Here is a 25,119-nt window from a genome sequence, read left to right as displayed (position 1 = left end):
TCCCATAGACATGAGAGAAACCTGGGGCCACACACACACACACACACACACACACACACACACACACACACACACACACACACACACACACACACACACACACACACACAAAACTGTAGTGAGTGATTTGTCCCTGAAGGGAGAGTAATAAAGTATGGCGAGAGATGCCTAAAGTCCCAGTGCTCTAATCCAACACACACACACACACTCTAAATGGAGCTCCTCTATGCCGTCTGCATACTTCAGCGCTAACATTGTCTAGAATCAAAACGGCACTTACGTGAATAATAACCCCTTTATCCAGCAGACTCTGTTTCTTCGCGGTCATGACAAAGTAGTGCGTGTTGTCCCTGTAGTACACGATGTTCTCCAAATCAATCCCTGTTTAAACCAGGTAAGAAACGAATTCAGAGATACTGAGAGAAAAGGCCGATAGTGTGGGGGCCTTGTGAAAGTATTCAGACCCCTAATCCATTATCTCCTTTTATTTTCAGGGTTTTTTGCAGGAGTCAAATTTAAAGACCGTTGAAAAGGAAATTTAAAGATCTACATCACGACATCAGAAACACACAAATACGACATTAGAAGAATAGAATTTATTAGTCACATATACATTACAGCACAGTGAAATTAGTTCTTCACATATACCAGCTTGCTCAGAAGCTGGGGTCAGAGCGCAGGGTTGGCCATAATACGGCACCCCTGGAGCACAGAGGGTTAAGGGCCTTGCTCAAGGGCCCAAGAGTGGCAGCTTGGCAATACTGGGGCTTGAACCCCCGACCTTCCAAACAGTAACCCAGCGCCTACCACTCCCCCAGCAAGTGGCCTTAACCGAGTCCTGAATTTATATTAGCCAGGTATCGCTAAACTTGCACTTCCACATAGACAAATGAATAATCTAACCCGTTTCACGTCGGTGGTACAATCCAAGAGAGAGATTCGCGCCAATAACACAAAGCTGATTGGCTGCTGCACGTTGGTCTCATTTGTAGTCGTAATACAGTGAATTATATTTGGACCAGCAAAGAAAGAAAGAACACCAGCACCGAAACTAGCAAACAAAAACATCTAAAACTGTTTGAGATTTGAAATTTGTTTGAAATTTGTCTCTCCAAACAAATGTTTGGAAAGACACGTGCATGTTCCTTTTGTTTCTATGCAACAAACTCGGTCACATAACATTATGAAGATTTCCTTTTATATAAATGTCCAACTCTATTTTCAATGAAAAAGCCTCTCTTAGCATAAACAACAGCTTCAACAGATGTTCACTAGTTGGAGATTCCTTTCTTGTGATCCAGTTGATCCCAGAGCAGCACAACAGGATTTAAGTGCAGTGATTGGGCAGGTCAGTCCAGACGACTGTTTGCTCTCTAAATAACTCTTAGAATTTGGACTCATGCAAAGTCGGTTTCAAAGAGCCATGGTCCAGATGGAGCATTGCATGGTAGCCACGTTGGTTCCAGAACAGGTTCCTCATAGACTTCCTTTTTTATTGTATTTTATTTTAGAAGCATGTTCTTTTGTTGTATTTCCCTATATTTTGTTCCATACAATATTTTTTCTCCTTACACTATGTGATTAGGAGTTGCAGTGGGTTAATATGGAACAGAGGGAAAATTCAATGCACCATTTGTAATTCCGTAATATGAGCTCAGGGGTCTAAATACTTTATCACTGTATACTGATGGTAAGACTTGACTCATGCTCCTGACTTTAGTGCTGGAGAATCTCCCATTTAATTAGCAATCATGTGTCAGGACTATTAATAAAAAAGCAGATAAATCTTTAACCCTCAGTTGGTGAGAAATTAAACAAAATAAAGATCAGTTCAAATCTTTGCTTCCAGCATAGTTGTTGAAATCACATGAAGCAAAAAATAAATAAATTGTTTATATATATATATATATATATATATATATATATATATATATATATATATATATATATATATATATATATATATATATATATATTATTTTTTTTTTTTTTTTTTATTTTTTTACATTGAACATAACATTAAATTGCTGGTCATTTCTTAATTTACGTAATTTATTATTATTACCATTTGTGAACAACAATTTACATAACCAATTTTAAATAAAATAATGTTAATATATAAAATAACATTTAAAATTTTAAAAAATTAAATGCAACACTTATTATATTCATTAAATGAAGTAATTCATTAATACATTTTCATTTCACTACAAGTTGCATGTGACACTGTGCTAACTCTAGTTTCTTTTTACACCCCTGGCATTGTTGTGAATGTTTTTAAGTTAAATAAATAAATTAACATTTTGCACTTATAGTCCGAGGCGGGGAATAAAAAAACTTGCGGTCTGCCACTTAATACGTTCCTGAGGAAACTCGGATTGTAACCATGTTTTGCATGTAAAAAATATTGAATTCGGAACCGAAAGCCCTGTACTGAAACATTTTGGTACAAATACGTGTACCGTTAACCCCCTAATATAAATTTATAAATACATTTTTAAATATAAATATATATTATTTTATTTTTATTTATTTTTTTTACTGTTTTTGTGGCATTTTTTTCCTCATAACAGCGAAATGAACTTAAATTACTCTGTCTTTTGTGATGCGAGCAATACATCATTCAAATCTGTAAAGGGCCTACTTTTATCTGTATACACTCATAATAATATGTGCTTTTGTGCTGTAGAATAAAGAAAAGACAGGGGGCGCTCTCTGTCGTCTCAGTCATCTCTCTTCTCAGACACAAATAAAAACCCAAATATCAGTGAATATTTGCCTCACAGACATAATATATTAATGGAAAGCTTTTAAAGAATCCAATTCACATTGAAAACAAATATTCTCTGTTTATGTAATCCGCATGAAAGTTAGAAGAGGTACAGTTTCCTTTTATTGAGGTATCACCTCATTAACCGTCCGTGTGGAAACATAGCAAAGGTTCCGGTTTGGTATCCTGATTTATGTCATTTAAAAACACCATAATTACTTTTAAACATTTACAAGAATAGTTTGTCCTTATGCTCTATGCTGAGTTTGGTTTCACTAACAATAAACATACATTTGCATAAACCATCAATATTTGTTCGTGTTTATTTTAATTAGAACATTAAAAACTTGAAAAGTATTCATTTAGGGTAAATTTAGAGCAGAAATTGTGTGATTAATCACTTGTTCCAATCTTCCACTAGAACCCAATCTTTAAGCTCCTTAGCAAATTGAACCTTTTTTCCTGATTAGCCTCAGTGATAAGTTGTTTTTCCTCAAGGCTACACATCTGTTTATACCCGATCCCTTGAGTTCCCCTCACATTGTGCGTGTGGAAATGTTTTTACTTTCACTATTAAACACAGCCGTGAGTTCTACAGTTGTTTTTATACAATTTGATTTCACCCAACGTTTAAGTGATCGCTGATCACGATCATTCAAGATTTATATCTGCCACATTTCTTCCTCGAAGATACCCCACGATTCTTCTAGTTTTTAATAATGCGTTGGACAGTTCTTAACCCAATTTTACTAAATCTCCTTAGATGGTTTCTTTGATTGATGCAGGTCAATAATTTGACCATTTTGAGACAGATTTACATCTTTTCCATGACCAAAGGATGTGTCTTCCGACATAATCATCCATGCAGTGTTTATCCAATGGGAGGCTCTTACCCATTTGCTTAGTTAAATCCAGACAGACAAACAAACAAACAAACAGAGATAAATGTATGGAACTCACCAGTCTCTTCCTTTAGCTCCAGGAAGAACTTCTGGTTGAAGATGAAGGCCACGCCGCTGATCTCCTCCACTTTGGCCTCCGCTGTGGTGTTGCGGTTTACAAAGTTGGCTGTGATGGCGATGGCCAGCTTACCACGAAACTCCTTTCTTTTGAACCCTGGAGCCAGGAAACAGAAGAACGAGAAGAGCATTTGGGGGGTTAGAGAACCCTTTCTTAACTCTCATGGAAACCATGGATATTCAGTCATCCATTTTAAAAAAAAATGTACACTACTATGGATTAAAGTGCTGGGGCACTTGACTTTTCAAGCCATATGTGGTTCTACCTCAAAGAACACAACAGTTGAAGGCTCACAATTGTAAAGGACCTCTTTTGATGTGGTAGCATTAATTATCCTTTCACTTGAACTAAGAGGCCCAAACCTGTTCCAGCAGGACAATGCCCTTATGCACAAGTGAGCTCCATAAAGATACTTTACATGGGTTGGAGTGGATCTTGAGAGACCCCGCATGTGGCAGGGCATCCAACAATGCGCTGAACGACTTCTACACCCTGTTTAAGGTTCATAGCAATGTGTCGGGGAAAGACCAGATGCTGTGTCTATGTGTAGAACAGCTATTGGACATCTTCAATATCTCATTGAGCAATGCCGTTGTTCTTACATGCCTCAACACAACCACCATTATCTCCATGCCAAAGAAGTCTACAGTGTCCTGCACTCACACCCATCATAAGTGCTTCCAGAGGCTGGTCATGAGACATATCAAGACCCAGCTTCCACCCTCACTGGACCACATGCAGCTTGCGTATCGTCCATGGATGATGCCATCACCACAACCCTTTATCTGGCCCCCACCCACCTGGACAATAAGACACAGGGTTATCTTAAAGTGCAAGAATGTTAGTTCTGTCTTGTCTTTATTATATTTATATGTTTGAGTTTCTACACCATTGGAGAGCTTTAAGAATTTTGTTGTTTGCTCTGCTTACAATGACAAAGTTATTCATTTATATGTATGAATGCTGTTCATAGACTTCAGTTCAGCATTCAACACTTTCATTCCTCAGCACCTTAATGAGAAGCTGAGCCTACTGGGCCTGAACACCTTCTCTGCAACTGGATCCTTAACTTCCTGACTGGCAGATCTCAGTTAGTTCAGATCAGGAACAGCATCTCCAGCACCACCACACTGAGCACTGGGGGCCCTCAGGTCTGCGTGCTGAGCCCACTGCTGTTCACTCTGCTGACTCATGACTGTGTAGCAATGCACAGCTCAAACCACGTCATCAAGTTCACCACTGACACGACCGTGAGGAATCTCATCAGCAAGAACGACGAGTCAGCATACAGAGAGGAGGCGCAACTGCTGACAGTCTGGTGTAGAGCCAACAACCTCTTAATGTCGACAAAACCAAAGAGATGGTTGACTTCTGGAGAGCACAGAGCGACCATTCTTCACTGAACATCGACTGATCCTCTGTAGAGATCTTCGTGAGCACCAAATACCTTCTTGTTTATTTGTTGGAGAACTTCACCTGGTCACTCAACACCAGCTTCATCACCAAGAAAGCCCAACAGCATCTCTACTTCCTGATAAGGCTGAGGAACGTATCCCCAACATTCCAAAATAAATCAAACGAAAATGAAGAAAACACACACTCAAAAAAAAAAAAAACAAGTCATGATCTTAGTACTAAAGTCACTGAGAAAACCGGTTTAGAAAATGGACTTGCTTGTTTGGTTGTGCCTCCTGTCAATCATTTTATAGACGCCCTGTGGGCACATGGGTGGGAAGTATTCCTACAGCAAACCCACCCAATGTTTAGAAACCTAATTGTGTGTGTGTGTGTGTGTGTGTGTGTGTGTGTGTGTGTTGGGGTGGATGGATTCAAGACGACTGGATGGGGCAGAAACAAACCTACTGCACCTTGTATGTGCTTCTGAAATATTTTTGGTGAAGAAAAACGTGTTTAGGGGAAAGTCAGGTGTCCAAATAAATTTTTCCAGACTGTGTAATTGCGAGACGCTCCATATAAACTGAAAAAAAAATAATAAATAAATTAGCTTATACAATAACACACTAAAATGCTAACGTTACCATAAGGAGATGCCGATTTAGCATTTTTGGAAAGAGTCTCGTGTCAGTGCTTTGTAAGAGTAAGAGGTTGAGTTTTTGACCTGGAATCAGATCTTCTCATCACCTTCATATGTTCATTCAGTTTTTAAGATAATTCCAGATAATTCCAAGAAATTTCCCCACTGTGGGACGAATAAAGGTTTATCTTATCTTTTGCTTAAATCAGCAGTTTCAGCAGTAAAGGCGACACACAGCAGAAAATATATCACATATTTCACACTGTATAATCGACTGAATCAGCACAGCTGATAAATTCACCATGACCTGTTAGATTCCAGGAGCAGGAGAGGTTCATTAGGATTTTTGATTAGTCAGGAAATTCCAGGCTGGAGGCTATTGGGGCTTCAATACACCTGATGGAAGTAAGAGTGTGTGTGTTGCTCACCATCTAGCGTGCTTCTGCGTCCATCAGCTCCTATTAACACATCAAACTCGTAGTCAGAGACGGGGTGGCCGGCGGGATGTATTTCTGCCTTCCATCCAGGTCCTGCAACACACACACAGACACACACACACACACACACCATTAAAAATAATACTATTAGTATTACCAAGAAGTATACAGAACCCCTACATTTTCCCAAAAAATTTAAACTTGTAAACTTCTTGACGATGCACTTGCACTGAAACGCTTCTATCCGGCCACTCTGCCATACACCACTGATCTGGGTTTTATGGCAGTGATGAATAACCTTCAAGATTCTTCTACCTACATGATCTTTGGAGCTCAATCAACCTGAGCAACCATCTTCCAGGTCCTGGTCACTTCTCTTACCAAAACCCTTCTTGCCCGATTGCTTAGATTCAACGTGAAATTCAGATCGTTCCGAACTTCTTCCGTGTAAGAACTCATAATGGCCACTTTGCTCTTAATAAGCTTCACTGCAGCATAAGTTTCATGTAAGCGTCACAGGATCTAGAAGGTAAGAGTCACTGCTAGAAACATGCCATTGTGCTGGGTGTATGGTCAAACGGCAGGAACATCTCTCCTTAGTGTTTCACTTTATCAATCCTGGAAGATCTTGTGGTGTAGGGTTGTCTCCTAGAGTTGCACCTGGCCCTGGGACCTGGTTCTTTCTCCACAACGTGTTTGTCTGTAGAGCCAGATCCAGAAGCTCTCCACGATTCACAGGACAGACATTTAACTAACCCAGGACTTGTTTTTTTCCACATTGTCGGCTGTTCGATCTTGTATAGACGCGTGTGTGCGCCGTTCCAAATAATTTCCAATCAATAAAATATGGTTGGACTCCAATCGACGGGTAGAAACATCTCAAAGATTAGCCAAAAGCCATTCGACCTACGTATGCTTCAAGTGTCATAGCAATGAGACGAGATCTTCTGGAAAATTTGATTATTGTATAAGGTGTTAAAAGTTCCCACAAATCTGTTGTTTGCTGTGAACAATGAAGGGCTCTGACGTTGATGCATGGAACGCATGAATAAGAAAATGAAAAGCATACTGAGATAATAATAAAAAAAAAAGCTTCTGGACAGACTGTGATGGCAGGCGGTCTATATATAGCACAGCTGTAAGCTTATCGTCTGCACACTACGTGAGCGCAGAGTGGCAATGACGTTAAAAGCTTCTCGGTATCTTTTCCAACCACCCACACAACGTTCCTGCGAAGCAATAAAGAACGCGAGTTGAAGGAGAACATGCAGTCCTGTTGGTCCCTAATATTAATTAGAATTAATACTTGATCTATTCCATGTGATTATTTTGTGCGCATCTATTGTGATATGTGGTGGTTTTTTTGTCATTGTGTGTGCGGGTTCGCGTCCTAATCTGAGTTTCCCGGCTGCCCTTGCCTGCCTTGGCCCCGCCTCCCTATGATGACATCACTATCGGCAGCCATATTTAAAGAAGGAGAGGAGGGTGGTAGAAGTGGTTTCCTTAGTAGCGGTTAGGAGATCGGTTGCTGGTTTGTGAGACACACACACACACACACACACACACACACACACACACACACACACACACACACACACTTAAATCAGTGACCATCCCTAATATATCATATTCCTCAGTTCCGGAATGTGGCTGCCATTTCCCTTGGGGCAGAGGAATGTTTTTGTTTTTTTTGGATTGATACTGGGATCTGCTAGTTCCTTGAGCGAAGTCACAAATTCAAAACACATTGCACTACACGATCTATTGAAAAGTTTGCACACCCCTGTCCATCCCACTCATGTAGTTCTTCCTCAAGCTTTAAAAACAATGCTATTGTATAGATTCCATGCCATAGCGTAATAATTTTCCTGGAAATAACGGATTTAACACTGTTCCAGCATGGTTCGCCACGGTTACGCTGGAAAAACTCAAAACCTTGTACTGTAGGTCTGATTGGATGGTTAAATCATGCCCGAATGAGTGCTTATGAACCATAATTTCTAAAAGAACATCTGTCCATCTGCTCACCCTCATTCTCCTGCTCTGTAGGTGGCTCGCGGAGTTTGAGGAACTCGACGTTCACGTGCACCTCCACCCCGACGATGAGGCTCACCTTCAGCAAGATCAGCTGCAGCTGGCGAATACCTGAGTGCACAAGAACACCACAAGCACAGCTGAAGTTCCAGCAGAAAACCCGGAAAAAAAAACCTTCTGAGATTAGCAACGTTAGCTATTTATTTACAGTTGAGGTGTGGGCGTGGCTTTCTGCTGCCTCGAAAGAGAAAGGTGTCACCTGAGTACGAGGTGATATCAAAAAAACTGATTTGCATTTGTTTTTTGCCAGAGGCAAGATATATTTGCATCTTTTTTGGCTTTAGGGGGTGTGGCCTAATCTCTGCTTGAAAATACAGATGTGATGATAGACAAAACCAGTTAGAAATGATTAAAAAAAATTTTTTTTTTACAATAATACAAACAATATAAAACAAAAAACAATGGATTAAATATAGAATTAAAATAATTAAAAAGGCACTATGCCAGTTATTTTCTTTCAATGTAATTACACAGAGTTCATACTCACTGATATGGTCTATGGCGCCGGCGCAGAACTTGCCGTAGAACTTCTTGGCGCCGAGGTTCCTGAGGTCGTGGATTGTGTAAGGCCAAAGGTGGAGAACGTTGTTCCTGGAGAAAGAGTCTCTCTTCTCAATCAGCACCACTTTGGCGCCGAGGAGAGCCAACTCGATGGCTGTACGCAATCCGCAGGGTCCTCCGCCGATGATCAGACACTGCAGGGGGAACGAACAAACGAAAGAATAAACCTGTTGCCCGGAAGCGTTTTAAGTTGTTTGGTGTCTTTTTTGGTGTCTGATTTCTCGGACCTTGGTCACTGCATACGACCTTGGAATCTTTATTATTCTCGTATTGCTAAGACTTTTATCTCGTAATGTTCGATCCTTTTTTTTTTTTTTTTGCGTGTCACTAAAATGCCTTTTAAAGACTTAAAATAAAAAAAAAAACGTTCAACGTATGATATGATAAAACCTGCCCAATAAAAGACTGCCCTCTGAAATGACATCATCTTGGTTATGAGAATTTGGCCACATAGATCAGCTTAAGATACTGTGCCAAGTTGAGACATGTGTTTGTTTACGCTATCAAAACTGTTCAATGGGTTTACCTTTGGACTGACCCTTGCACTTCCCACACAATCATCACAAAACTACACTTCCACAATACACTTTACAGTAGCACGGTGTGTAGCCTTACAAGGAGTCAAGTCTTGCTGGAGACCTTTAAATGGTGTATGATTAAAGCATGTGTCATAAGTGAGGTTCATCTTCCAGACCATAACAGCTGCATCACCGGGTCCATAAAGTCTTTATGAGCAAGGAGTAAACACCTGAGGAAAATTATAAATAGATAGTCTGGGATTATTTGTTAGGCAGTTGTGGAAGGCATTTGACTGTTGCTGTATGTGCAAACATCCAGCACACACACACACACACACACACACACACACACACACACACACACACACACACACACACACACACACTGCTGTAAAAGCTCCTGACCTACTTTTGACCTGTATATTGACATATTAATGTCCAGGTAGGCAGGTGTTCAAAGCTTTGGGGGAAAATCTACACTTCTGAAGAACACAATGACCTCATTGTGTCGGTTTTTTTCATTAAGCTCGGTATACGCTATACAGAACACCTAAGCTTAAGATTGTTATGTGCTACTTTCGGACCCAATTCCACATTTAATCCCAGTTTGCTGTTATAATAACCTGATGTTCCTCTAGATTTTGTGGAGATTTGTTCTCATGCAGATACAAGAGAGTTCGTAAAGTCAGGTGAGGTGAGGTGAGGAGGCCTGGGGTGCAGCCCTAAAGGTTTTTAATAGAGTTATAGAGCTCTTTAGCAGGAGATCGTCCACCTCATCCAACCCATGTGAAGTATATTTACATTTAGATTTATGGCATTTGGCAGATCCAAAGCGACTTACATTTGTCTCATTTATACTTTTAAGCAGAAAAATGGTTTACTCAGGGGACTGTGGTAGCTTGGTGAGGCTGGGATTTGAACTAATGACCTTCTGATCCAAAGTCCACTGCCTTAACCACAAAACTAGTTTATCAGACCACAATATCTCCATGACCACTGTCAAGCTGGGTCGGATTTGGGGCTCCTAGTTCAAGTAAAGCAAAAATCTGCAGAATATTACTGTGTGCCTCCATTTCTGTGGTAACATTTTGTGGATGAACCACAAATGGCTGTAAAAATCAGGTTTCCCAATACTTTTGTTCATTTAGTGTAGCAAAATCACTATAAAACATGGCTTCCAGTAAATCAATCGAAGTGATCAATCGAAACAAAAGCACCATGCTGGTCGAAACGCTTGGAAACAGGCTCAGAAAGTTTCCAACAAGTTTGAAGGGATTCACAGTTATTCCCAAACGGGTCCTGGATCTGCTCAGGAATCTTAGTCAAGTGAGACGTGCCTGATCCAAATCTTCCACTAGCCACATCAAGAGCCTTCTCTCAAATCAAAGGATCAGTGGCTCCACTATAAGACTCAGGTGAGAGACACAGTAAAGACCTGGGACACGACAAAATCTCTTTGAATATCTAGTAACATTTAATAAGAAATCAAAAGCTACTTTGCCTAACAAAACTGTACCTCCACTGCAACACGCACTCGATTAAACAAAACGAAGGCCGTCAGACTGGGGTAAACAACGTACCCGCTCATCATCACAGCTCTTTATCAAAGCTATAGGAAGAAGTGACCACAATTATTTGATTAGAGGCTCTCAATGTGGTGAGTTACATTATACTTTTAATGGAATAACTGTACATCTTTAACAAGCCAGATTTATCATCAGTAAGTGTATGAATCTCCGAAGCATAGACAACAATACGATACGCTAAAGATCCATAGGAAGCAGCAACCAATTTCTCTTTGAGTAAACACAATACATTTTAATAAGATCTCTGCAATTTAATATTGAAAAATCATAAGTGCTTTCTGACCAACGCATGGCCTCTTTCACAAACACGCCTTTATAGTGCAAAAAAGAAAAGCTTCAATAATAAGATTCAATAAACCAGACATTCTTTTCCTGTTCTGTCTGCAGGGCGATGCAGCTCTACCTCTGCCATGTTAATCTGTATTCTATGTGACTCTCAGGACACGTCTCGGTCTCCGTAGTGATTCGGTACGTCATTTTCACGTAGTCAAGTCATGTTCATTTCTATTGCGCTTTTCACAACAGACATTGTCTCAAAGCAGCTTTACAGAATTTAACAGTTAAGGTGAACGATGTGTATTTATCCCTGATGAGCAGCCATGGCGACTGTGGCAAGGAAAAACTCCCTTAGATGGTATGAGGAAGAAACCTTGAGATGAACCAGACTCAAAAGGGGAATCCATCCTCATTTGGGTAACATCAAGAGTTTGATCATAAATCTTTTGAACAATACTATAATGAGCTTCATTAAATGAACACACACACACACACACACACACACACAAATATACATACATACACATATATACACTAATGTTTCAGATCAAACTAATTTTAATATTAGAAAAAACAAAATCCAAAACTACATGGCCTTGTGTGAAAAACTGTTTGCCCCCCTGTTAAAACTGTGGTTTATCACACCTAAATTCAATTTCTCTCGCCACACACAGGCCTGATTACTGCCACACCTGTTCACAATCAAGAAATCTCTTAAATAGGACCTGCCTGACAAAGTGAAGTAGACCAAAAGATCCTGAAAAGCTAGACATCATGCCGAGATCCAAAGAAATTCAGAAACAAATAAAGAAAGTAATTGAGATCTATCAGGCTGGAAAAGGTTATAAAGCCGTTTCTAAAGCTTTGGGACTCCAGAGAACCACAGTGAGAGCCATTATTCACAAATGAAAAAAACATGGAACAGTGGAGAACCTGTCCAGGAGTGACCAGCCGACCAAAATTACCCATAGAGCACAGCGACGACTCGTCCAAGAGGTCACAAAAGACCCCACATCATCCAAAGAACTGCAGGTCTCACTTGCCTCAGTGAAGGTCAGTGTTCATGACTCCACCATGAGAAAGAGACTGGGCAAAAAGAGTTCCAAGATGAAAACCACTGCTGAACAAAAAGAACATAAAGGCTCGTCTCAGTTTTGCCAGAAAAAATCTTGATCCCAAAGATTTTTGGGAAAATACTCTGTGGACGGACGAGACAAAAGTTGAACTTTTTGGAAGGTGTGTGTCCCATTACGTCTGGCGTAAAAGTAACACCTCATTTCAGGAAAAGAACATCATACCAACAGTAGAATATGGTGGTGGTAGTGTGATGGTCTGGGGCTGTTTTGCTGCTTCAGGACCTGGAAGACTTGCTGTGATAAATGGAACCATGAATTCTGCCGTTTACCAAAAAAATCCTGAAGGAGAATGTCTGGCCATCTGCCACTTTTGGGCACCTGATCAAGAACCGTAACCCAATCTGTGCTCCAGTATCATGGACAACTCTGCACTTTGACCCCAGCTTTTAAAAAGGCAATGCTTTAAAATACACAAATACTGCGTATATTAGTTACATACGCTACACAAAAAAACATTCCTGGGATGTATTGTGTACTAGAAAAAGAATCAATACCTGATGCATGACTGTGTGTACATACATAAGCTGCTGCGAAACGTGTTCACACACGCTTAGATTATGTACATGAGGAGGATTAGAAAAGGCATTTAGTACCGTCGGTACGTCAGATAGGAAACATCCCTGCCCATCAGGTTTGCAAATCAAACTGCCAGAATGTTCAGCGATGTTAACCACGCCAAAGAGTTCTGCTCTCTCATAACTTTATTCAGTCATTCTAACTGCTGTCATGAAAATCAAAATAAATCTTTACTAATCTAAAACGGCTCCAAAAGGCTTTTCTGCAGGTTTCAAGCAACATGAGTTTTACAAACTTCAAAGGAAATAGTAATATACTCTTTATTGGCTGAGGAATAGTACAGAACGCCATTTAATTGTGGATTGTTCGAATGCGACCCCCAGTAACAATACAAAAAACACAAACCTCCTGCAACACTTATTTTTTTATAAACATGACAAAAGGTGGCCTATTCTGAGGAAACCCCCCCATCAGAAAACACTGTGCTGGTGTGAACACAGATTAGCTCGATATTTCAACACAGTTCTTGCCATCATTTTAAGATCTGCACAAGCGGCTAGTGTTTTCAGGCAGGTCCCAATCCTGCTTGTTCTTGTGCACTAGTAAAGTGGCTTATGAACCACGGGTTGTTTTTTTTTTTTGGAAACGATACACTTACATCCAGTGGAAAACGGTAACAAAGTAAATGTAATTTGTTTTTCCGCTTTTTTACGTATCTGCACTTTACTGAAGTGTTTCCGTTTGGGGAGATTTACTTAAACTTCACTACATTTCAAAGCCAATATCTTATTTTATTACTCAAAAACATTTTGTGAAATTAGTCGTTATTTATTCAACAGCAAGCAGACGATTTTTAGAGGAATAAATATTTGAACTATTTTTTTTTTTTTTAAGTAGCTCATGACAATTTGAATGAATATCAGTGTTCCAATAACAAGTGTATCACCTGTTAATATCATTTAATTAATAGACTGGTGTGCTGAGAGTAACATTAGGAGTCATAGTATTTTGGATACGTTTGACAGCAAATACTTTTGTACTTTTACTCAAATGAAAGTACAAAGGGACACTTTTACTTTCACTGGAGGCGTATTTTACCTGCTGTATCTGTAATTTTACACAACTACATTGTACATGTGGATATACATACGTATACACACACACACACAATATTTTGAAGGCAGATCAAGTTTAGCCTTCAGGAAGACTCAAATGAACCCCTGGGAACCCCAAAAAAAACACAAACTACTGACCTCCAACAAGTTCAAAGGTCATTTCTGGTAGCTACCTCTAATGACGCTGAACTGTTGTGAAGGAAAAAAAAAAAAAAAAAAATAATAATAATAATACAAGAAATATCAGATGTCAGTCAGTGAACCTTGTAAAAACCTAATGTAACTAACAAATAGATGAAAATGAGTTCTTTTCCTCATGCTGCTTATTTTGCTCCGCTTGGTTACGCTCTTGCAGCTTCAAGACGACGATTTTACTGAGGAGCTCAAGTAAGAAATTTATTTTACATTTACGGCATTTTGGCAGACGCCCTTATTCAGAGCGACTTACAACTGAGCAGGGAAGGGTTAAGGGCCTTGTTTAAGGGCCCAGCTGTAGCAGCTTGGTGGTGGTGGGATTTGAACCTGTGACCTTCTGAGCCAAAGTCCAATGCCTTAACCACTTAGCTACCACCTCATTTTACTTCCAAAACATATGATCTCATTAACAAGATGACTAACCTGAAGCAGCCGTTAACGATTAATAGTTTCTTTTATATTTCATATATTTAAAATATTTCTTTTATATTTCATGTATTTAAAAATAAATAAATAAATTTAAAAAAGGCTACGATCGACTAAACAAATAACGCATTGTATTGGGTCTCCGTACCTTGATGTCTGCACATGCTTGGCCTTTCTTGTACTCCTTGTGATTGGCTCGTTTGTCCAGCTTGGCCCACAGGGCTTTGGCCTTCCAGGAAGTGACTGCCGCTTTCAGGCTGCAGTAGAAGCCTTTGTGATCGGCCGGGTCGAGCTCCAGTAGCCTGCACAGCAAGCCGAAAGCCTGGAGGGTGCCTTTACACGTGGAGGCCTGAACAAAGTTCTCAAAGAGCTGGCTGGCCTGAGAGCTCCTCTGGTCCTCCGTTTCCCCCATCGCTCCTCTCGGAGCTGGCTCAGGGTGATTATGCTGTTCTGAGGCTTCTCATCTCTGAACGGTGCTGAAAAACAGACGGACGAAAGTGTTCTCATTCCAAAATAACTCGGCATACATTATAGCAAGAGGGAAAGGAGAAAGAGGCTCAATGGAGTTGAGGTTCGGAGATCTATAACGAGATATTCAGCTAACTTTATGGAGCTAGCTTTCTGCCCAATTATGTGCATTGTCCTGATGGAACAAAATGTCATACTTCCCCATCTAATGATGTCCTAAACAAATGCCTCAGACATTGTGATAAAAGTTTGGGGAAGAACCACACATGGCTGGAAAAGTCAGGTGTTCTAATGCTTTTTTACTGTTTAGTGTACATGACCATTGACCATACACAGCATGACATGCAGGGGGATGCTTTTTATGACCACTAAGGTACATACATTAGAATAGAAAATAGATAGAATTGGCAGAAAAAAATATATAAAAAGCATAGAAACTACTATAAAAGTCTGAACATTGTGCAAAATGTAAATAAAACACTGAAACCATATCAAATGTTTAAACTGAGATGTATCATTTTAAGAAAAAAATAATTTGAAAAGGAGAAGAAAAAGTTGGGACAGGACTATGTTTATCACTGTGTAGCATCACATCTGTCCATAAACATCTGGGAACTGAGGAGACCAGTTGCTTAATTTTTGAGAGAGGACTTTTGTCCCATACGTGTCTAATTCAGGATTCTATCTGCTCAAAAGTTCTGGGTGTCCTTTGTTGTATTTTTCGTTCCATGACACGCCAAATGGTTTCAAATGGTGAAATAGTTTAGATGGTTTTTGTTCCCGTATAAATGAAATATGGATTTATGAGATTTGTCAATCATTGCATTAAAGTTTTTTTATTTACATTTTGGAATTGGAAAACACCACCACAGTTTCAATAGTAATGGAAATAAGTTGCAGCATTATATCCATGGAGGCAGGTAAGGTGCGAGATTGAGTACCTTAGAAAGTGAACCTGTGTGAGATGTGCAATTGAAACGCATGTGTGTAAAGAGGTAGTATGAGGTAGTGTAAGTGTGTATCTCTCATTCAATTTTGAAAACTAAAATACATTTACATATGACCCATAGGTGTTATTGATTAAAAAAATTGGGAAGCCATTAAAACAAACAAACAAAAAAAACAAGAAACAGGCAACAGACGTGCCTGTTAGTTTTTCCTGGTCACAGAGAAAAATCCTATGTTCACGTTCAATCAAACATTTGATACAAAGCATACAGTGGTTGTATTCTTTTCCACTGGGTTTGGTTGTGACTCTTGTTCAGGCACGTTTCCCAGTCATAACTAAAGCCTGGACGTTTTCCACTCTCAGGTCTTTGTGATCTTTTGTTATGCCTCAGCCTCAGCCTGTGCTTTGAGGTTTCTCCATCAAAGCGGCATGTACACGTCCCAGAAGAATCGGCGGTGAATACGACACAAACTTCACGTCAGCCGGGGATTCGCGAGAGACGGGTTATACAGTAATAGCGGTGACCTCGTCACACAGGAACGAGATCACGGTGTGGTTTTCATCCTACATTTAATGTTGGAAAATGTCGAGCAGGACGTAAATGTAAGTCTTATGAAGGAAGGTGTTCGATTACACCCAGGCTTATCCACTCGTAACTGATAGCCTGAAGCTCTGAAAGAACTACCGGATAGAGATACAAATACAATCCTACCGTATGGGCATGTATCCGGTCCAGGTATAAGAAATGTGACCAAAAGATCTGGGGGTTGCAGAAAAAAAAAAAAAGAAACTGAAAAGCTGTTACGTGTACTGTAGCTTATGCTGGAGGCCTCTATATGATAAATGTATCTGGAACCATCTTCTTCCTGGAATTGCATCCAATTTAAGTGTAGTTCATATATTGCTTTCCTACTAGGGGTCCAAGCACTTTAGTAGTATGGAACTTCGAAAAACTCAAATGTGAAGAACTATGTAGTGATAATAAAATGTATAATTAGGGGTCCAGGGTAAGCTTATGAGACCATCTACGCTGCACCTTGGTCCTGTTCTATACCAGCGATATTGATACGTGTTTTTGCTTCTGGTTTGGACAGAAGTGCACTTGATTTAAAGCAGAGATTCACTTGGGAATATACGGTAAAAATGTGCCCTTAAATTGTCACTTCAGTAAAAGTACAAAACTTTTTTGCCTTTAAATGTACTTAAGCATCCAAAGTACTATGATTTATTCTGGCTATAATGTTCCTATCATTTTTGTCACAAGACTCTTAACTTAATCAACTCAGTTTATGTGACAAGACTCAAATATTACTTTTACTAATCGATTAATAGAATTATAATAATAAGTCAAACACGGATTGATATCTATTCAAATTATCCTGAGCCCACAGCAGATCATCCGTCTCCATACCCCCTGTCCTCTACAACTGCCGCTTTCAAACCAACTACCTGCATGTCCTCCTTCACCACATCTATAAACCTCCTCCTTGGTCTTCCTCTTTTACTCCTTCCTGGTGTCTCCATCCTCAGCATTCTCCTAAGAAAAACCCCATGTCCCTCCTCTGCACATGTCCAAACCATCTCAATCTCACCTCCCTCACCTTGTCTCCAAAACGTCCTACATGCGCTGTCCCTCTAATAAACTTATTTCAAATTCTGTCCATCGTCGTCACTCCCAACGAAAACCTCAACATCTTCAGCTCTGCTACCTCCAGCTCCACCTCCTGTCTTTTACTCAATGCCACTGTCTCTAATCCATACAACATCGCAGGTCTCACCACAGTCCTATAAACTTTCCCTTTCACTCTCACAGATACTCTTCTATCACAAATCACTCCTGCTATCACTCTTCTCCACCCACTCCACCTTGCCTGCACTCTTTTCTTTACTTCTCTAAAACACTCTCCATTACTTTGCACTGTTGACCCCAGGTACCTGAACTCCTCCACCTTCTCCACCTCTTCTCCCTGCAACCGCACCACTCCACTGCCCTCCCTCTCATTCACACACATGTACTCTGTCTTACTCCTACTGACTTTCATTCCCCTCTCTCCAGCACGTACCTCCACCTCTCCAGGCTCCTCTCCACCTGCTCTCTACTCTAACCACAAATCACAATCATCATCCACAAACATCATAGTACAATAAAGGAAAATGGAACATTTCATATAAAATAAGGATGAAATGGGTGGCGTCTTGCCACTTTTGACTTCAGAGATCTGCTGGGGTTAAAGAAACCATGCCGAGGGGGCAGGTATCGTTTTCACTGAAGCTGAAAGAAGCACTTGACGTGCTGTGGAAATGCTGAGTGTGCAGCTGCTCCAGGAAAGAAGGAAGGAAAAGAGGATAAAGTGTAAATCCTCTCAGCATGGAAAAGACGTGCTGACAAACAGCCAGCCAGCCAGCATGGTCGGAGAATAACAGGAAGATCTAACATATAGCTCAGCTGCTGAAGAACATTTCATTCCAGGGACAGCAAGAAACCCGAGTGGTATTATGTCAGAATGTCGATGTGTTATAAAACCGTTTATAAAAGTTTATTTGCTTTGTAAAATCCTGTGGTGGGAAAATAATTCAGAGCAGACCGAATATGTATTCTAGAATTGTCAAGAATGGATGAAAGACATCTGGCAGCACTTGGTTATGTTCTGGGAAGAGGAAGTCTTCAAAACCGCATAAGAAGCAGAGAAGAGCATGGATTAGCATTTCCAGCCTGTGGCTAAGAACATTATCTACTCCATCTCTCCTTGTGTTCATCTCTTTTAAAAGCATGACTTCTGAGATCTGTTCTTCTAACAGCAAACTAGACAACACCCAAGGTTTTGCAGATATTTTCCCAAACCCTTTAAATCAATCGTTGACTGGACCTCCCTAAAAATATACAGCAATCAGAAGGACAGGAACTAGAAAGGAACAACGAGGTCCATGGAGGATTTATTGCTATTCGTTTCAGATATCTACATACCGGAAAGTATCCACTGTGCTTCACTTCTCCAACATTTTCTCCTCATTCATTTCCTCCATTCTACAAACAATACTCCATGCTGACAACGTGTAGGATGATACTAAATTGAGCTCAGGTGCATCCCGGTTCCGCTGATCATCCCTGAGATGTTTATTTAACTTGATTGGAGTCCACCTGTGGTAAATTTAGTTAATTGGACATGATTTGGAAAGGCACACACCTGTCTAAATGAGGTCCCTCAGTTACAGTGCATGTCAGATCACAAATCAAGCCACAGATCTGGGGAAGGGGATGGAAACATTTCTGAAGCATTGAAGGTCCCAATGAGCACATTTGCCTCCATCATCCGTAAATGGAAGAAGTTTGGAACCACCAGAGCTCCATTTTAAACTTGTTTTAATTGGAACAACATATAGTTCAGCATGAGTTCAACAGCAAGCAGAACATTAAGAGAGGAATAAATGATGAAGGAACTCCAGACTTGAACTCACCACAACACACGTGACCTCGTTTACACGATTTTTTTTTTTTGGAGTAGCTGAAAAGGTTTTGAGCTCATGATCATTTTAATAGAAATCGGTGTTTGTCTCATTAAGATCATTCTATTAATAGATCGGTGTGTTGAGAGTCACATTCGTCACATAAACTGAGTTGATAAATCAAAAAACAAAAATGATAATAGGAACGTTATAGCCGTAATAAATCATACTAATATGGTAATAATTGTGCTCATTTAAATACTTTAAAAACTTCTAAATCAGGCCTGTAGTTGTCGACTGGAGATACAGTGGTACCTCGACATACGAGTGCCCTAACATACGTTAGTTTTTTGAGATGAGTGGTCACTCGGTCGATTTTTTGCTTTGATACGCGAGCAAAAACTTGAGATACGAGCTCGAGACGCCGCTGCTAGATGGCGAATCGAAGCCAGAAAGCGAAGATTGTGACAAAAATTAAAATAAGCAAAAAAGAAAAAGTTTAAATTGTAAAGTTTAGGGATACGTAGTGTGCAGGAGTGATAGTAAAAAAACGAGCTTTCCCTCTGCCTCCGCTTATCGCCTCTAACCCCCCTCCGCACACTCACACACACACACACACACACACACACCGGCGTTTTCGTTAGCTCACGAAAATACACTGAATAAAACCTTATATCTTTACATTCTCTTTTATTATGTTTTTATATAATATTTGTCATTTATAAATACATTTTTCCTATTCAAAAACACGTACCAAAAACAACTGGGGTGGCATTTTGGGGGCTGGAACGGATTAATGGCATTTCAATTAATTTCAATGGGGAAATTAGCTTTGAAATACGAGCAATTTGACATACGAGCAAGGTTACGAAACGAATTAAACTCGTATGTTGAGGTACCACTGTACAGTGTTGTGAATGTTGGAAAATCGATTTGAAAATGTTTTCTTGTGCCACATTGGTCTTGACCTCGACATCTCCATTATGCACTCAAAGGAATCCTTTCCCACTATACAGGCGAAGTCAAACAAGTGTTGGGCCTGGAGTTACAATTGGGTCATTAGTCTGCTTTCGGTTCATGCCAATGTCAATCCTAAAGAGTCCTGATTCACTGATTCCAGACATTTAAATCTAAAACTGACCCTTTCATTTGAATGTCTGGAATCAGTGAATCGAGACTCTTTAAGATTGACATCGGCATGAACTTGGGCTTAATTTTGAACCTGTCTGGGTGCAACTGTAAAGAAAAAAAAAGAAAAATGGACAAAATACTGTCATTTTACACAATCACTTGTTGTGCCTCATGCTTGGACAGATTATCTGATAAAACGCAGAATCTAACGTACTCTACGCTTAGAAGGTTACGGTATGACAACAGCTGCTGTACATCAGACCCTGCAAATCTTAAAAAAAAAAAAAATCTCAAAAGGTACGAATTGATGTCAAAGCACGAACACATTTTATTCTTAAAACATCATTTCATTTTAATATCATATAAACCGTTACTAGGGATGTAGGGAAATATCGATTCGCAGGAGTAAAAAAAAAAAAAAAAATTCAAGATTCCCGGCAGTTGTTTTGAGTTTAAATCCTGACCGCTAGACAGACATTAGTCTTCTTATCTCTGAACATAAACAGTGTACAGGAAATCACTAAATTAAGGGTACACCACTGATGTTAGCATTAATATCCACCCGTTTCCTACGCCCCATGAGGCTTTGCGCAAACTAGAGCTGGAACTTCTGATACGACAATCATTTGCTGTACACAATTAGCATCATTTTACCGAATCGATCATTTTTTATTGTATTTTTTTTACTATTTATTATTTAATTAGTATTACCAGTAGTATTAAGCTAGTAGTGCGATGCTGCAAAAGTCGACCGTGTTCGATTTTGTCTAAAACATCGTGTCTGTAGAAGCTCTGCATGTTCTACCTTTCATTTTCACATCATCTACTACGTATAGTGCATTTTCGATCCTTTAAACTGGAAAAGAACGTGTGGACTTTGTCTCATTGGAACCAGAAACTATATTTATTATATATATTGATTTATTATATATATTGATTTCTATTTCTAATTAAACACATTAGGAGTTGATGTTAGTGCTTAGACATGACATATACATTATTTTTTTTTCCAAATCTATTCCAAAACGTAATCAGATCATCTTCATCTTCTTTGGGAACTCGTTACAGGGACAGAGCCTGGGACAACCCAAAAGCAGGAAAGGACACCACCCTCAAACCCCCTGTGGAGGTCCCAGAGTGAGACCCGAATCAAATTTGGCATAAGAAATCCCGAACAGGTTTTCCGTCAGCCGCCATCTTGGCGTGGCTGTAATTCCCAAAAGTGACTGTAAAGCAAAATCGAGCTTTTTTTGGCACGTCACAGCACCTCCCTCAATTCCTATGAGCGCGTCTTATCCAGGAGCTTTCAGATGTTCCCTCGGCTCAGAATAGCAGAGTTTCATATTTCAGTTTCCAGGAGGGTGTGATCGCATTGCCGGCCGCCAGGTTACAGGAGGTTAGGACACCTTTTCTTTTTTTTAAAGCAAACAGAATTCAAGCGAGAAAAACTTCCCTGGTAATGAAAAAGATTACTGTGTAAATTTCATTGAATTTTTGGACGTATAAAAGGGTCACTTTCTCTCAGGAAATCGTTGTGCTTCACAACATTTATGACCTACTGAGAAATCTGCAAAAATGATGGATGATGAATGGGATCCTGGTTTAACTTCCTGCTTGCTTGCGTTTGCAATTTTCCCGCCCTACAGGAAGTCAAGGCACGTGCAACGTTAAATCACGTGCACCGGCTGCGCAGGTCAAACAGCGGGGCGGTGACTCTGGAAATGCAACTTGTGTTTACTTTGGATTTAGGCTTTTCCGGTATGCCAAGACTGTTTGAATGCGATCCTGATAATTCGGCTCTGTGAACCCTCAGGGTTAGACGTGGATTAGAGTCGTGGTGAACTGTGCAGTCTGTGCAGTACGTGAACTCACTGACACACGGTACATACAGCGAAATGTACATATAATACATAAGCATTGTCCACTCCTGAAATCCAAAAACAAAAAGTCTCTGAAAACCCCAGGAAAAAAAAAAAGAAAATAATTCGGTACAACAGGGTTCCTGATTCGATCTCGAAAAGATGCTTATCCGTGTTTGTAGAAGCCAAAGCGCACACACGTGTGCAAAAAGATCACGTTACACCTCATGACAGCCGGAGACCAGCGCTGAATACACAGGAGAGAAAATACTGAATTATTTAAGCCACAATGGTGTACAGGCTGCTGTTGCAAAAGTTTGTGGACACCTGACCAGGTTGGTTATGTGTTTCTCTTCGAACATCCAATTCCACATTTATTCTCCATTTGCTCTCATAATAAACTCTTCACTGGATTCAGGAATTTGTTTATGGATATTGGTCTCATTCTCCCAACAGAGGTGTTGGGAAAGTCAGGTTACTCATGTGATTCACATTCATCTCAAAGGTCTCCGATAGGGTTGAGTGTCTACAGCAGGAGATCTTCCTCTCCAAATCACTTCTTCATAGAGCTGGTTTTGTGCAACCTGAAACGGGTTGTGGGTCTCCTAGTTCATGTGAAGCAAAACTTTTCATGGCCCAGCATCAAACACAACTGATACAATTGTGTGCCTTTTAAGTTTGTGAGAACATTTTGGGGAAGAACCAACATGTACAGAATGGGCCATGGAAAAGTAGCCTGACTCCAGCGATAGCATGATGAGATGAACGAGCATGAATGTTTTGTGACCCACAAACCACTCTAACAGATGTAAAAGTGGTCCCCGTCTGCGCACCTTTGGGGACGTCTGAATGTTCTGTGACATGCACAGAAGGACTGAACAGGAAGGCGAAATAAAGCCGCACAAGGGGGCGACACCACATCGCCAGACAGACGGACAGTCAGCAGACAGAGAGCATGGGGACTACGGCCTGTCCTCAAACAGCCTATATTTGGGTGTTTTCTTATATCATAGCTTGTTAGGAAGCTGGGGTCAGAGCACAGGGTCATGGTTAAAGTCTTTGCTCAAAGACCCAACAGTGGCAATTGGCAACACTGGGACTGAACTTCCAACATTTTGATCGGTTACCCAGAGCCTTTAGCATTGAGGCCAGTCTTCGGATCCGCCTTCATCCCGATGCCCTCTATCTGGATGGAGTTTGAAGACACTGAAGATTGATTTAGACTGTAATATCACCGGTCTGCTACAATGGCTCACGACCACAGGGTGCACGAACAGTTCTGCATTTATGGAGCAACTCAACAATGGAACTGCAATAAATGGACATTCAGTGATCAGGATGGGTTCCATTTTGAGTTTGGTTCCTCTCAAGGTTTCATCCTCATGCCATCTCAGGGAGTTTTTTCTTGCCCCTGTCACCACTTTCTCGCTCATCAGGGATAAACGATTAAGGAACGATCTTACAGGCAACATAAAATATTTTTTTACAACCTTATAACCGCTTGATCTCTGATCTTGATAACCACAACCATACAATTCCCTCGATATACCAAACCTTTACTATAAATAAATGCATTAAAGTAAGCATATGAACTTTACTAACAGAAAAACAATCAACACCTCCTGACCAATCAGAATCGTGATGAGTAACCCGTTCTATCAAAGAGCCATTCGGACACACAAACGACTGAGCGAGAGCAGAAGTTCCTGTGGGAGGCTCAGAGCTTTATTGCGTTCTGCTGATGATTAGCGCTAATGATGACATTTAACGCAAGGCCAAGTCTGTCCCTCAGTGCGTTACAGCAGAGCTCTCCTCGCGCCTGTCCTGAAACACGGCACTTCACTGGACTTGACCGCGAGGCCGGTGCGCCGGGGTATTTTTGTCATGCCGGTTGCTGATATGCTGCACAACCCTTATAAGTCGGAGGGACTCTCCTGGAAACTGCTGCTGCTTGGCATGAAGGAAGGAGGGGGTATAGGAAAGTTCATATGCAAAACCAAGAAATGCGCCTGCCGAGTGGACGTTCAAAGCGAGGTGTCGCTGGAGATGCTGAGTGGAAGCGGCACCTTGGACCAGGGCTGCAATATTGGATTTTAGGCTAAAGGTAATTCTTTTTATCTAAACAAAGGTTCCTGATTATGAGGTTCTTCCCTGAACTGTGCATAATTGTACAGAACGCTCTTCCAGCATAACGTTGCCCCTGTGGACCAAGCAAGCTCCCTGAAGACATGGTTGTTGATGTTAAGGTTGGTAATAAGATCTTGAGGGTCCTGCACAGAGCTCTGACCTCCTTAACCCTACTAAACTTCGGATTAATTTGGAACTGGAGTGTTCCCAGAAGAGTGGCAATTATTAGAACAGGGAAAGGGGAATAAATGGATCTTGAACTGACTCCTTGCAATGTATCCAGTCCTATACAGGTATGAACTAAAATCTTTAAAATGCTCTCTGACTGGTAGCTTTGTTTCGTACAAGAATAGGGTTAGGAACAGGCTAAAGAGGGCGTAAGTGAAGCGTTCGCTCAGACCTCTGCGAGTCGCCAAGTTATGCAAAAACTGGACGAAAGACAGTGTGTGTCCTTTG

The 25,119-nt window shown here is 40.5% G+C and overlaps 1 protein-coding gene across 1 annotated transcript in view; it reads right to left on the bottom strand.

The window, feature by feature from the left end:
* mical2b (microtubule associated monooxygenase, calponin and LIM domain containing 2b) overlaps positions 1 to 25,119 on the bottom strand; it is a 67,734-nt gene that overhangs the window by 40,850 nt on the left and 1,765 nt on the right. Inside the window, 6 exon segments of the mRNA XM_046849232.1 lie at positions 281 to 381; positions 3,731 to 3,886; positions 6,254 to 6,355; positions 8,291 to 8,407; positions 8,844 to 9,051; positions 14,834 to 15,161. Of these exon segments, the coding sequence (XP_046705188.1) occupies positions 281 to 381; positions 3,731 to 3,886; positions 6,254 to 6,355; positions 8,291 to 8,407; positions 8,844 to 9,051; positions 14,834 to 15,097 (948 nt within the window). The 5' untranslated portion in view covers positions 15,098 to 15,161.

Source organism: Silurus meridionalis, chromosome 5 (genome assembly GCF_014805685.1).
Source record: "Silurus meridionalis isolate SWU-2019-XX chromosome 5, ASM1480568v1, whole genome shotgun sequence".
Classification (NCBI taxonomy): domain Eukaryota; kingdom Metazoa; phylum Chordata; class Actinopteri; order Siluriformes; family Siluridae; genus Silurus; species Silurus meridionalis.
Note: the sequence above shows the minus strand (reverse complement) of the source record. Positions and strands in the feature narration are given on the sequence as shown.